The 12,291-nt window shown below is 45.1% G+C and overlaps 3 protein-coding genes and 1 non-coding gene across 4 annotated transcripts; 3 read left to right on the top strand and 1 right to left on the bottom strand.

Moving 5' to 3' along the window:
- Positions 1–226: 226 nt before the first annotated feature.
- On the top strand, positions 227–1,455 carry PAAG_02347 (hypothetical protein; the record flags this gene model as incomplete). The annotated part of the gene is made up of 4 exons (XM_015844611.1): positions 227–405; positions 491–1,039; positions 1,103–1,297; positions 1,374–1,455. 4 exons carry the CDS (start codon positions 227–229, stop codon positions 1,453–1,455), a joined length of 1,005 nt encoding a protein of 334 aa, XP_015701659.1.
- A 7,881-nt stretch (positions 1,456–9,336) lies between these two features.
- PAAG_11473 lies at positions 9,337–9,455 on the bottom strand. Its single transcript has one exon. It is a non-coding gene; the product is annotated as a tRNA-Leu (tRNA).
- A 246-nt stretch (positions 9,456–9,701) lies between these two features.
- PAAG_02345 (hypothetical protein) lies at positions 9,702–10,329 on the top strand (the record flags this gene model as incomplete). The annotated part of the gene is made up of 3 exons (XM_015844610.1): positions 9,702–9,850; positions 9,874–9,945; positions 10,056–10,329. The coding sequence occupies 3 exons, from the start codon at positions 9,702–9,704 to the stop codon at positions 10,327–10,329; spliced, it is 495 nt and encodes a 164-aa protein (XP_015701658.1).
- An 808-nt stretch (positions 10,330–11,137) lies between these two features.
- Positions 11,138–11,905, top strand: PAAG_02344 (hypothetical protein; the record flags this gene model as incomplete). Its single annotated transcript, XM_002795592.2, has 2 exons — positions 11,138–11,487; positions 11,557–11,905. The coding sequence occupies 2 exons, from the start codon at positions 11,138–11,140 to the stop codon at positions 11,903–11,905; spliced, it is 699 nt and encodes a 232-aa protein (XP_002795638.1).
- Positions 11,906–12,291: the final 386 nt, after the last annotated feature.

Here is a 12,291-nt window from a genome sequence, read left to right as displayed (position 1 = left end):
TGCCAGAAAATCGATAACCGCTGCGGGTGATCAATCCCACCGAATCACTTTGGAGTTCCATTCGTTTCCGTTTGGACTGGTTTCCGTGTTGGGCTGGGTGTAATAGATACCGACGTCGTTGACCAAAAATCTCAAAAAGCTTTAAGCTTATGCAATATATCCTCCCAACACTATTCGCAGTCCGTTCGCCTGGATGCTCCAATAATCCCTTTCTGCTGCTGCAACGATGACTGATCCGGGGACTCCCGCGAAAAGGGGCGTCGAAAAGGATGATGGTCTTGGAAAGTATATGAAGAGAGTGAAGACCGTGCTCAAGGGCCGTAACAGAGCATCCGTCTCGAGTATGACCGATATCTTCGGTGAATCCAGCAAGTCTGGAGCAAAAGCTGCAGCTACGTCGTCCAGGTAAGCTCCATTACCATTTTCAACAAAGAGAAGAGGCTTGATATTGGCCTGGTGATGTTGATTTTTGTTCTCTTTGTGCTTTTAGCAGTAAGCCAGCAACAACCACTGTGCCGAAGAGTACGACTGCGGAAGCTGTTCACGTTCACCTATGGAGCACCCTTCAGCAAGAGAAAGCTCGTGCCTTGTTCGCTAAATATGGCTTGACCTTGGATCCTAGCGAATGGATGTCCAAACCCGTCGACATATGTGTGCAGAGGGTTGAAAAACCTGTCCGCATGCGAGTTCGTCGCAACTGCCACCGATGCCTTACCACTTTCGGTGCTAACAGAGTCTGCATTGGCTGCCAGCACGTACGATGCACGAAGTGCTTCCGTTATCCACCTGCGAAGGCCAAGGAGGACGAACGGGAGAAGGAGAAGGCCAAATCTGCTGCCGCTGCTGCGGCGGCAGCGGAAGTTTCTAAAAAGATTGTCCTAAAGATCCCATCGCGTACTGGTGGCCAGGATCTTGTCCACAAGCCGATCAGACAACGCGTTCGCAGGACCTGTCACTGTTGCGAAACGTTGTTCATTGGCGATGCTACAGAGTGTGAGAAATGCAAACACATTCGCTGCAAGAAGTGTCCTCGAGATCCGTAAGTCTTTGTGATATGTTGTGCAACCGGTAAGGCTTAAAGTCACTAACTTGGTATTTCTAGACCCAAGCTTCACAAGTATCCCGACGGTTATCCTGGAGATGCAGAACCTCCTGTTGAACCTCAAGAACGTGTATGGCGTAAACCTAAGCGTCGAGTAAGATGGACTTGTCACAACTGCGCCAAGCTATTTAAAAACGGCGACAAAATTTGTTCGCATTGCCAACACGATCGGTGCAAAGATTGTATCAGAGATCCGTAGGTTTTCACTTGTTTCTTCTCTATTTGCTTCTGGCTGTTCACTTTTCGTTCTAATGAATGAATTCTTCTGCAGACCCAAGAAAATCAAACCCGAACCAGATCCTGAAATTCTACGGCGGGTCGAAGAACGATTATCTAAAGTATTGATTTCATAGTGGAACCAGTTCCAGTGGTGCCGCAAACATCTTTTTGGTGTCTGCTTGAGCGTCTTCTCTGCAAAGCCCGTACTTTTCTTCAATCTCTTCATTGTCTCTACTTTTACTCTAGCGTCTTTGCTTGCACATTTTCTTCTACGACCATTTGATGATCTAACGGTACTGAGCGAAATACAACCAACAAACATCATATAACCATCATAATCAAGCAATCAAGTCAGCTCTCACGTTCTTTTCATCTTCCAGAAGCCCTTGCACTTCTACCTTTCCATCCCCTCGACTCTTACGTACTCATACCACAACCCATGTCCTTCAATTCTTAACTTTTAACCCAAATTTCTTTCCATTCGTTCAGTGGGTTGTCTCTTCATTACCCACACTACTACTGCTGCTGTCTTGAGCTCGCCCCGTCATATTATCGATTGGGCTTCATTCATGCTTGCATAGGGATACCAAGTGTGTTTCAAGTCAAAAACCCCTTTAGTTCATACGACGAACCCACCAACCACAACATATCTGAGAATATTTTCAGCATATCTTCCACTCCCAAACCAGCAAATCAACACCACACTCTGATCTCAGCAACGATTGATATTACTTTGGAGATGGCGGCGATTTTGACCCCCTCCTTCACTTTCCTCTTCTACCCTTTTTACACACCCGGTCATTTCCTGTAAGTAGGTTAAATGATACCGTTGGAATACGTTCCCTCAATACAAGCATATTCAGCTACAGCAATCTTTTTTCCCATCGAACTTTCATTTTCGACAAGACAAGAAGCGATAAGACGTATCTGGAAACTATTGAGGAAATCAATTTCCCACATTTTTGAATGCCTCCAACTAATCGCTGCCTCCATAAATATCAATGTCGCAAATCACACATAGAATCAAGTGTTTGATAAATTAGTAAACTACGCACCCGGTTGAAGCACCCGGTTGAAGGGGATCTTCATGTTTTGTTGCTTCTTATATGGGGACGTGTCTGTCCGACAGCTTGGGAACGATTAGCGACCTCTGGAAACAAACGGACGTGCTCTAACTCCTAGGCGCCAACAGGTGTAAACAGCAGTATTCAGGTATTAAAAGGATTGCTGTTTGCTTGTGTGTGTTATGGTTAATTCGGAAAAGTCGAAAAGCAAGCCATTTGGAAACCAGGGTTGCCTTCCATTAGCATGATATATTTTTTATCGCTAGCATATCCACCTTAACTAAATAAACTAAAATCTTGATAGTCCTCCGGACTTTTCGGAGTAATTCTACTGCTGACCAGTGATCTTGCAATCACGTAGAAGTATAGGGTAAGCAGAATACCGTCGGACTAGTTAGCTTAACGCCGATTTCGCTCACTTTTCTGCGGCCCATGCAACCCGACCACCGAGATGATCCGAAGTCGACGGCGGGATGAAACATATCGAGGACGCTGTTTGGTTAACAAACTATTAATTTCAGAGGTTTATCAAGACCCCCCGCGCTGGCTATTAATTCTGTATTCCTTTCTTGACGTCCCGAGTTATGAATGACGCCCTTGTCATTAGTTACTCTTTTCGCAGTATATGTTACCACAGCAATAAATAAATTGTGGTTATTCCTTTTATAGCTTTAGCTGCAGAAACGGTCTCAAGTAATAGTTCGTATTACTTATCAACCCGATTCCCCAGAGGCAGGGGTGGTGAGACTAATTCATTCCCGCGGGGTTTGTCCGAGTCTGAGAATAGAAATACATAGATCACCTGTGAAAGTTGAGACTGTGGTTGGTAGAATAAAAACGGTCAGCTCCTGAATATGTCTTGTTGACACCCACCCAGACAGGGTTTGAATGTCAGATCATCAGCAACTGAAAATACATAGAGTGATTGGTGGTACTTATAGGGCGGGGCTAGACGGTGAGCTATTCCCTGAATGCGGTTTTCCTCCCGCGGATCAATCTGCTTCGTTTTTTAGAAGCATTTGTTCGACATTAGACGGATTCTGGATCTTCTCAATTCCACCTCACTATTTTTGCGGATCTGCCGATTCTGAAGAATGGGCATCTCTGTATCCACTCCTCCCTCCCTCCCCCTTGAGATATACCCTCTAACTCCATATCTGTCGATATGTTCACCACATCACTTCGATCTCAGGTGAATAAAGATTAGAAAGAGCGTATTTCCGAGCCTGCGTTCTTCAGAGAGAACCCGATGTTGGCATGTTTATGTTTCAAAAACATCAGGTTCTGTGCTAGATAGCTGCTGCGTCTTCAGACAAGCTCAATCAATCACAGCAGACTCGGATATCCACCTTGAAAACAGTCAAAGCTCGAACGAGAACAAGGCATATTCACACCCTAATCTGTGAGCAGTGGGTGGCTTGTTTCACAGGATAACGGATTCAAACATTTTTTTAATGGACAGAGAAGCCCGCCTTGCGTACAAGTTAACATACTGTAAACCCGTGCTGCTTTTCCTTAACAAGGGCGGCTGACCTGCGACTCTGGAGTAAAAGCGCAAAGCCATGTTGCAGTAGGTTGCATCGCCAACTTGATTCAGCATTTCTTATGAGGAAATCAAGAAGAGAAACGGTCCGCTGTTTCAGCTGCACCAGCCATTCGACATTTATCGAACGCTCAGGTCTTGAGACTCGGCAAACAGGAAAGCATCCGTCTTTGAATGCTCACTTAATAATTACTGCTCTTATTATTCTAAAGGCAGCAAGGATGTGGCGTTCTAGACTCTGGAACGACTGCTGACCTGGACAACGGCTAGTTATATCTGTCCCGTCCTGAGGCGTTGTGCTTCCTTGCAGACTCGAATCAAAGCTGGACGATGATTCAGTAATATCAGGATCCATGAGTAAACTGAGGTAACTAGTTATTGGCAGATGCAACTCTGTGGAAAGTCTCTTGTTCCGTGATCAACTACTTCCTCAAAAGAATACTCCGTTAGTGACATCTGACAACTATCCTGTTGAGGTGGCTTCTAGATATTATTGACACCCTTTTCAGGTAACGTGCTATGATGAGTTTCCCCAACCAAACCAGACCTCAATGGACATTAACACCTCAACTATTGATTGATCTGCAAAAAGCTTCCCTGATCTCGTTTCCCACAGACAACGGAAGCTCCACCACAAAGCCGTTGCCAAGAGCATTAGCTTGAAGACTTATGCGCAAATCGTGCAAAATTGTCGTGGATTGTTATCAGGGCATCGAACTTGGTATTCCTTTCAGGATGCGGGGTCTCAGAGTCAACGGGAGGTCGAAATTTAGTGCCTTTTTGCCTTTTCGTCCCTTTTATTTTTCCACCTTCGATTTGAAGGTATAGTTAATGGAGCTATTGGATAAATTCCGCTGCACTGGTTGCTGGGGGTCCTTGAGGTTTCTCTTTTGTTCAACCCGTCACTCCTTTGTCTGGGCTCATGGAAGCGATGGCATATCGAGCAAGGGGATCTCCATTTTTGCCGCTTCATCCCCCCAGTTCTGGAGCAGAACACGGGGTGCGCTTCGCCGATGACCAACCTCTCGGAGCCGGCCGAGGTTAAATGGGGACCGTCGCCCGGAACAATAATACTATTTCCTCATGACTATACTATGTAACTATCATGATCAACAGAAAAACAAAATGAGCTGAAATGTCAATGTTTATCCTTTGACGTGATGAAGTTGGGATATGATATGGCATATGTATATATCTCAACTCTCTCCACAAATACAAGGTAATAATATGCTTGATGGAAACATAGGAAATGTGTGTTTCGTAATATTAATCCTGCATTGTCGAGAAAACGGACATAGCAAACCAGCCAATATCACTTTTTGATCCGATACTTTTATATTGTACCACTTTTTGTTCAGAGGTAGCTCTTGGAAAATTGCTAGCTGAAAACACTTGTTAGTTGTGTTAATCGCCGACATATGTATCTGTAATTGATGGGACTGCAGAACGCATGGGCAGATGGCAAGACGAAAGGGAAGGAAAATGGGAAGAAAACGAGTGTTTCAAGAGCATTGACAGGCAGCGGACCCGTCAGCTGCTCGGCAGTCTTAGCAATACAGTGCTTGTAAACAAGTCAAAGGATCGCTGCGTTTTCTTTCGCATGCTATGTCTCAAATTGAATATCATCACCAAGTATCTCAATCCTTATTGAACAGGAGAGAAAACTGAAGCCTGAGAAATCGATCCTTAGCACATATGTTCAAGGGTATTTATTCATTTGATCATTTCAAGACAGGTGCAGGTATCATGCATGACCTCCATTGCTCTGCCATGGATTATGCAATGAGAACCCTGTCAAAACAAGTCTCGACATGAAAGGTCCAGGTAAATATCCAGAAGATTTCCTCCCCAGTCCGTCCCAATAACCGCGTTTACCAGGACCTAGGCGGTAGTGAATCATAATATATGAGCGTGTCAATAGACTTGCGTATGCATAAACACCGCAAGCAATAGCGGGGCGATTTTTCCGTATAGCCCCGAAAAGAGGAACATGAAATCATGCCAAATCAAACGTGGAGAAGATTGCGACGGTGGAGTCGATTTCATTCTTGCTTAATGTTTCCACCATCCATAAACTCGGTAGAATGAACGCACGTGTAGAAAAGAAACGTTCTCAAAAATGCCAGGCATCGATATAGGCCGGGGAGGGGCATGGTAAGAAAATGAGGTGACATTTGGCCAGGACATTGCAGTCCGGATATCGCAAAAAAATAGGTAATGAGATGGATTCTTTTTTACCTCTAGACACGGGCTGCAGATGAAGATGTACAACTAACCAACAATGTGTCTGGTGTTTAACCGTACTCCAGGAAATTCGAAGTGCACCGCCCAAAGCAAGTTGCTTGCAGGGCAGAGACGGTCGACAACAAAGAATATGAATCGACTGCATTTACCTCTCCGTTGGACAGGCTGACAGGTAGGACAGTATTTCGGTCGGTGGGGTATCTCCGGATTTTCCAAATGGCAATCGCACCAGCATAGATAACACTTGTGTTTTTATTTTTGTTTTTTTTTTTTTTTTTCCCCTCATGATGATTGCCTTAACTCTTTCTCTACGCATTGACCCTGTGATCCCACCGTCCCATCGTGGAAATGAGAACTCCATCCCAGGCGCTTAGTTCGCACAAATCAGAAACCGCCAATAAAAAACAAAATTCCCAAAATATCAACACCCGTCGCTTGGTGAGCCAACCACATCCGCCCCACGATCTATGGACAGTGTTCTGCATGAGGAAAATAATATCACTTATTCTTTAGATTTGGAGACTGAAGAAACGAGGAACTTTGGCAGAAGTGAGAAATCGACTGGCAAGATTCTCTCTCGTGCATGAATCTGCTGCAGGCCAAGCCTCCCAAATTCTAAACTGTACGGGCTGGCTCGATTGGATTCCCACGTCTCCATCTTTGGCAGCGAACAGCACATAAGGTGGTAGCCACACAGCAGACAACTAGAGCTCTGCATCGTGTCAGCGGATGCATTGTTCCCAGTAACATGGAAACTAATAGGATCATTCCGCGGCATGCAGTTGGTTTTTCAGCTGTGGACCCTTGAGTGGCTCAAATAAATTTAATTGCTCCTGCCCTCTGCAACTTTTTTCATATTCCTGTGTAGTTATGCAGGTTGCGGTTCAAACTCAGCAAGCTGCAGAATTCCCATGCAGCGCTATGGCTGGCGGAGAGTTGGCTTTATGACGACTGGTATTATTGTGTCGGAGGGAGACTTGATTTTTGCCTGAGCCGGTCAGCCTTTGCTGGAGTACTGTTTCCTGAGCAGCTGAAAGGGTCAAGCAAAAGGAGAGAGATAAATGGCCTGTTTTTTTTTTTTTTTTTTTTTTTTTTTTTTTTTTGATATCCGATATAAAAGAGTCTTAAATTATTCCTTGTAGACAGGCGGCTGGGGACCTGATACAAACTGTATCGTTGTACCGTTCGTTCTTAGATGCTGGGTTACCGAGAAGCCCAGCTTCCCCAAGCTACAAGCTATGACCCTTGGCGGGACAAAGAAGTCCGGGTGCGCTTGTACGGCCACAGTACTGTAACTATGCACGCCCCCGTTTGTATCATCGCTAACCTTCGCTTCTGGAAGATCTTGCCGAGGCAGGGTCTGTGCTCCCAGACCATGTCATGCAAGGAAAAACCGCGAAACATACGTGCAATGTATCGACGTTTCGTATTGTCATTACGACAGGGGCAGTTGTAGCAGTTTGGTATGGCTCTGTACGGTGTACAAGGGACCGAATCTGATCGTCAGCTGTGTAGATGATAAATAGATCACATCGTCAGATTCGCTTGGAAGCCGGAGGAGGGCCAACTGAGAAGGAATATCAAAAAAGCGTCGACTGATTCAATTATTCATTGGAGGCACATGCAGATATTTCTCTTCTATCATCTCGGGCCTAAGAGGAGGCCCGTTTCACCATTTTCATCCTTCTCCCTGTCTGGCTCTCTTCACACAGGTATATGCTCAACGGAGCGTTGTTTTGGATTTGAACGTGCCGCACAGCAGAGTCTTCAGATCGTGCTTTAGTAGATCTGAGGTGCAGGGACAGTGGTTTGAACGTCGTTTCTCAGCTCTCCGCGATGACATATTTTTGATTTCACAGGGGACCACCTAATGATGAATCTACTTCAGTTGCAATATTACAATTTGCTCGCTCAATAGGCTGAGGTATATATTTAGGGCTTTCGGACGCCCCTCTTTCTATTATGTCGTTACGGAATCCAGCTCTTAGAATTCCATACGTATGCGGTATAAAATTACTAAATATTGCTCAATGCCTAACCTGGCAGCCTAACCAAGCAGCCGAGGCCAGAGTTTCTGACATGATGTGTTTTTCAGCGAAGACCTTGGCTCATGAAATGGCTGAACTAGAGTCTCTATGAGTTTACGTATGGGTGATGCGGATCTATCACGGATTGAATATGGGCTCTCCTCACCAACCATCGGAAACGGATTCCAAATTCGCTTTTCTTTTAGAGTTCGAAAAGGTGAGCATTGGAAGACCAGGAATGAATGCTCAGTGGCTCTGTTGCCCAAACTGCTATCATGAATACCTTCTTGACTTACACACTCTGCTGTGCTTATTTAACTGTGAATTAAGGTCAGGGGAAATTTCCGGGTTTTAAAAACGTTTACTTAACAGCAGAGGTGACGATATTGGCAGAATCCATGGTCCGTTAGTCCTCCTCTTTGGATGAACGGTATATGATATGTGAAATTCAAAATTTTCAACATTTCTTTTCCTTTCTGACGTCCAGTTGATTCAAGTTGCTACATGCAGCTATTCACACTAAAGCAAAAGGATAATATACCAAGATTCAAATATTACAACTTCGGCAACAAGGCACAAGAAGATCCTTTAAGCTGCATGAAATAACGAAAGGGGAATGTGAAAGCTAACAGGAAATCAAGGCATTGCCACAGATCTTCTACGAAAACTAACCTTTCGTCCTAAGAAAGATATATATATATATATATATATATATTTAAAATCCTGTGATGGCTTGTCACAAAAGGGACCTGGAAAAGCAAGCGGCTTGCGCCATGCCCTCAAGTCACTCCCAAGTTCCAATGACTGTTTCGAAGGGAGCCGTGGCCTTTGAATAATAGTCGCCTCACCATAGCAAGGTGGAAAAGGAAATAAGGGTAGCAGATAAAGGCCTTCGCATGAAGGTCTGATGGATTGGGCGACGGAAATTCCGTGTATGTACGTGTGTAGTGACATGGGCTGCGAATTCTGAACGATAAGCCTCGATTCCTGGCATTCAAGATGTTCGGCAAGTTTTGAATCTTCCCATGCACAGGGAATAGAAGTCTCCAAAAATGTAAAAAGAGGAGGAGAAACAATCTTCCCAGCAGTAAAGGAATGAAGAGAACATAATTTAAAAAAATACAAAAAAAAATGTGTTGACAAGAGCGAGACTCGAACTCACGCGGGTTTCCCCATACCGGAACAGGAAATTCTTAGGAATTTCCAAGTGTTCATGTAACTTGAACGGTACGCCTTAACCACTCGGCCATCTTGCCATTCTTAACACTAGTTCCATAGACTGAAATTGAATTCTAATGTAACGCCCGATGAACAGTGTTCGGCCTTTTGCTCATTTCAGATCTCAAAACCTCACAGAGTCTTCAATAAGGATTCGGGCCGCTCGCGTGGTCGAAACGTAAATTCCCCCCTCCTTTTTTTAATTTTTATTTTTTCTTTCAAGAGGTCGCGAGTTTTCCCAGTTTTGATGAACATTAGAAAACAACACGCTGTCAGATTACGGAATGCCTAACCGGATCCAAGGATTGTGGCCGAGGAGGACGGGGCAGATCCATGTCAAACCCACCATTTTATCGGCTGGTGGGGCGAAGCGCTTGACATATATGTATCGCGTTTTTGAAACGTTTATGAAGTATCTCCCTCCTCACCCCAGGTTTATTCCATCTCTCTCTCCAGGCCAATCCGGCAGCTTCTGAAGAGAACCGGGGTCTGCCTCCTCAGCTCAAGTGATGGGCAAGCGAAACCACAGTGAGTTTCATCCAACCCTTTGTATGAGTCCTGCTAACATAACTACCCTTTGTAATTCCAAAGAGATATCAACTTAGCATCGGCTAAATAGCTTTTGAAATCATCTTAAGCAGAAGCTCTCGTTGCGTCATCTCGGCGCGTTATTCAACCGCATGGTCCACGTCTTCCGCAAGCCAGGATGGGCCAATTGAGGAGGCTGCAAATCCAAATGGACAGGTTTGGTGTAAGACCCTCAGCCCGTTAGAACTTGGCTGCTCAGCCGCAAGCATTATCATCATCAATGACGGAAGGTTGTTTGGTGAAGAGATGAATGAACCTAGTGAAGCCCTGCAAGCGCGGAGGGCGGCCCAGATGCAACGAGCCAATCGTCCCCCGAAAAAATAAAAAAAGAAAAGAAAATATCTTTTGAGACACGAAAAAGCTAAATAGAGAAAAAATTCTCTGGACTTTCATAGGCATTTGAACATCTCACATATGCACTGTATCCAGAGGATGGAATCATCACGGATGCTGGGATATCGATATTATACTTTCCCCACAAAATGTTGCATCTCGGAATCTTAACGCAAAACTATTTTGTGATCATTCATTTTTGGAACTCCGTTCTTCTGAAACCTTCACTGTTGCGGCTCACTTCATATGTTAGTATGTTAGTGAGCTATGAACTCTACATCAAGTTTCAAAGCCAACTGAAAACGAACGTCTAAGCCACATAACCTTGGCGATGGTTGAACGTTTGCTAGCTCCAGCAGAATAGGGGTAGAGAGGGAGCTTGGCTTTGTTACATCCACTCCTCACTTCGCGCCCTTCCGGACCTCCTTTAGTGAGGATGAACCATGCTTGTAGATTATGCGACATTTGGTGTAATGAAATCAATTACTTGACCCGACCCGGCATAGTGTCCTCAATGGCTGGATCTTGCACAACCTCGACCCTGACGCCAGGCTGAATATCCTGGAAAATTCATCCCCGGGGGGGATTGTCTATAAAGAGATGACCTACTTCCTGCTTTTCTTCCACCCACTTCCATACGTGTGGTTTTCTCAAAAAGGAATACAGTTTCCATATGGAGTGCAGCTGAGGCTATTTTACAACTGCATAATCAGCGATCATACCTCGACTCTCTTCCCTTAACTTTTACCTTTAATCGACATCACCTGTAGCAACAAGAAAGGCAAAGAAAGCAGGAAGTATGAAATCGATATTCAGCACAATCGCCCTAATTGCTACCGCAATCGCAGAGACAATTGATGTCAAGGTCGGCGAGAATGGCCTCACCATCGAACCTAGCAACATCAACGCTCGGCAAGGAGACGATGTCGTTTTTCATTTCTTCAGCGGAAACCACGACGTCGCTTCAGGGCCCTTTGCCTCACCATGCACACCCTCGGACAATGGATTCTATTCAGGCATCATAAACGCGAATGGCAACCAGCCCGACGCTACCTTCACAGTGAGAATCAACAACACGAATCCCATTTGGTTGTACTGCACAACCAGTGGCCATTGCCAAGGCGGCATGAGCGCTGTAATTAATCCACCGTGAGTTTCTCTCTTCTCTGTTTTCTCTAACCCATCCTTTACCCCTTGCTGACCTTGTGGAAAACGTAGTCGAAACGGAAACACCCTCGATGCCTATAAAGCTGCCTCCGAAAACGCCAACAGCGTTCGACCACCCCAGGTCCGTGGGGGTATTTTTAGCGCGGATGGAAAGAGAAACGGTGGCGGAGCGAGTACATCGAGCTCCAGTTCAGGAACACCCTCCAGTACTGGCGCTGGCGCTCGCACAGGCACGGGTACTGGCACTGGCACTGGCACTGGTACTGGTACCGCCACTGCTAGCGCCACCGGTGCTACAGGAACTGGCGCCGCATCTGCCATCTTATCAGAGAAGACAATGCTGTTTAATGCATTTGCGGCTATCGTTGCGGCTGGTGCGGGCTGGGTTGTCCTCTTGTAGATGGAGAGCTGAGAGAGACGGCAGGGAATGTGGAGCTTTTGTATCAATATCAAAGTCAATCATTATTACTGCTATTGTTTCCGGCGTTTTTTTTTTTTTTTTTTTTTTTTTTTTTTTTTTTTTTTTTCCCATGGCCCTCTTCTCCGCCGTTTCACAAGATGGAGACGCGGACAAATTGCATTTATATTAATTAGGTTGGGGAGCCGGATTGCGGAGAAGGTAGGACTTTGTCTTGTGGATTTTGGTATCCGTCCTACTTCTTTCAGCATTGATCTTGGTCTTGTCCATCTTGTTATATGCTCCTGACTAGTTATGATATTATGGAGTCTTTGGTTCTTCGAGTGTCTGTTCTCACATCTCTATTGAAATGTTTTAACACACAGAAG

The sequence above is a fragment of the Paracoccidioides lutzii genome, assembly GCF_000150705.2.
Source record: "Paracoccidioides lutzii Pb01 unplaced genomic scaffold supercont2.5, whole genome shotgun sequence".
Lineage (NCBI taxonomy): Eukaryota > Fungi > Ascomycota > Eurotiomycetes > Onygenales > Ajellomycetaceae > Paracoccidioides > Paracoccidioides lutzii.
Note: the sequence above shows the minus strand (reverse complement) of the source record. Positions and strands in the feature narration are given on the sequence as shown.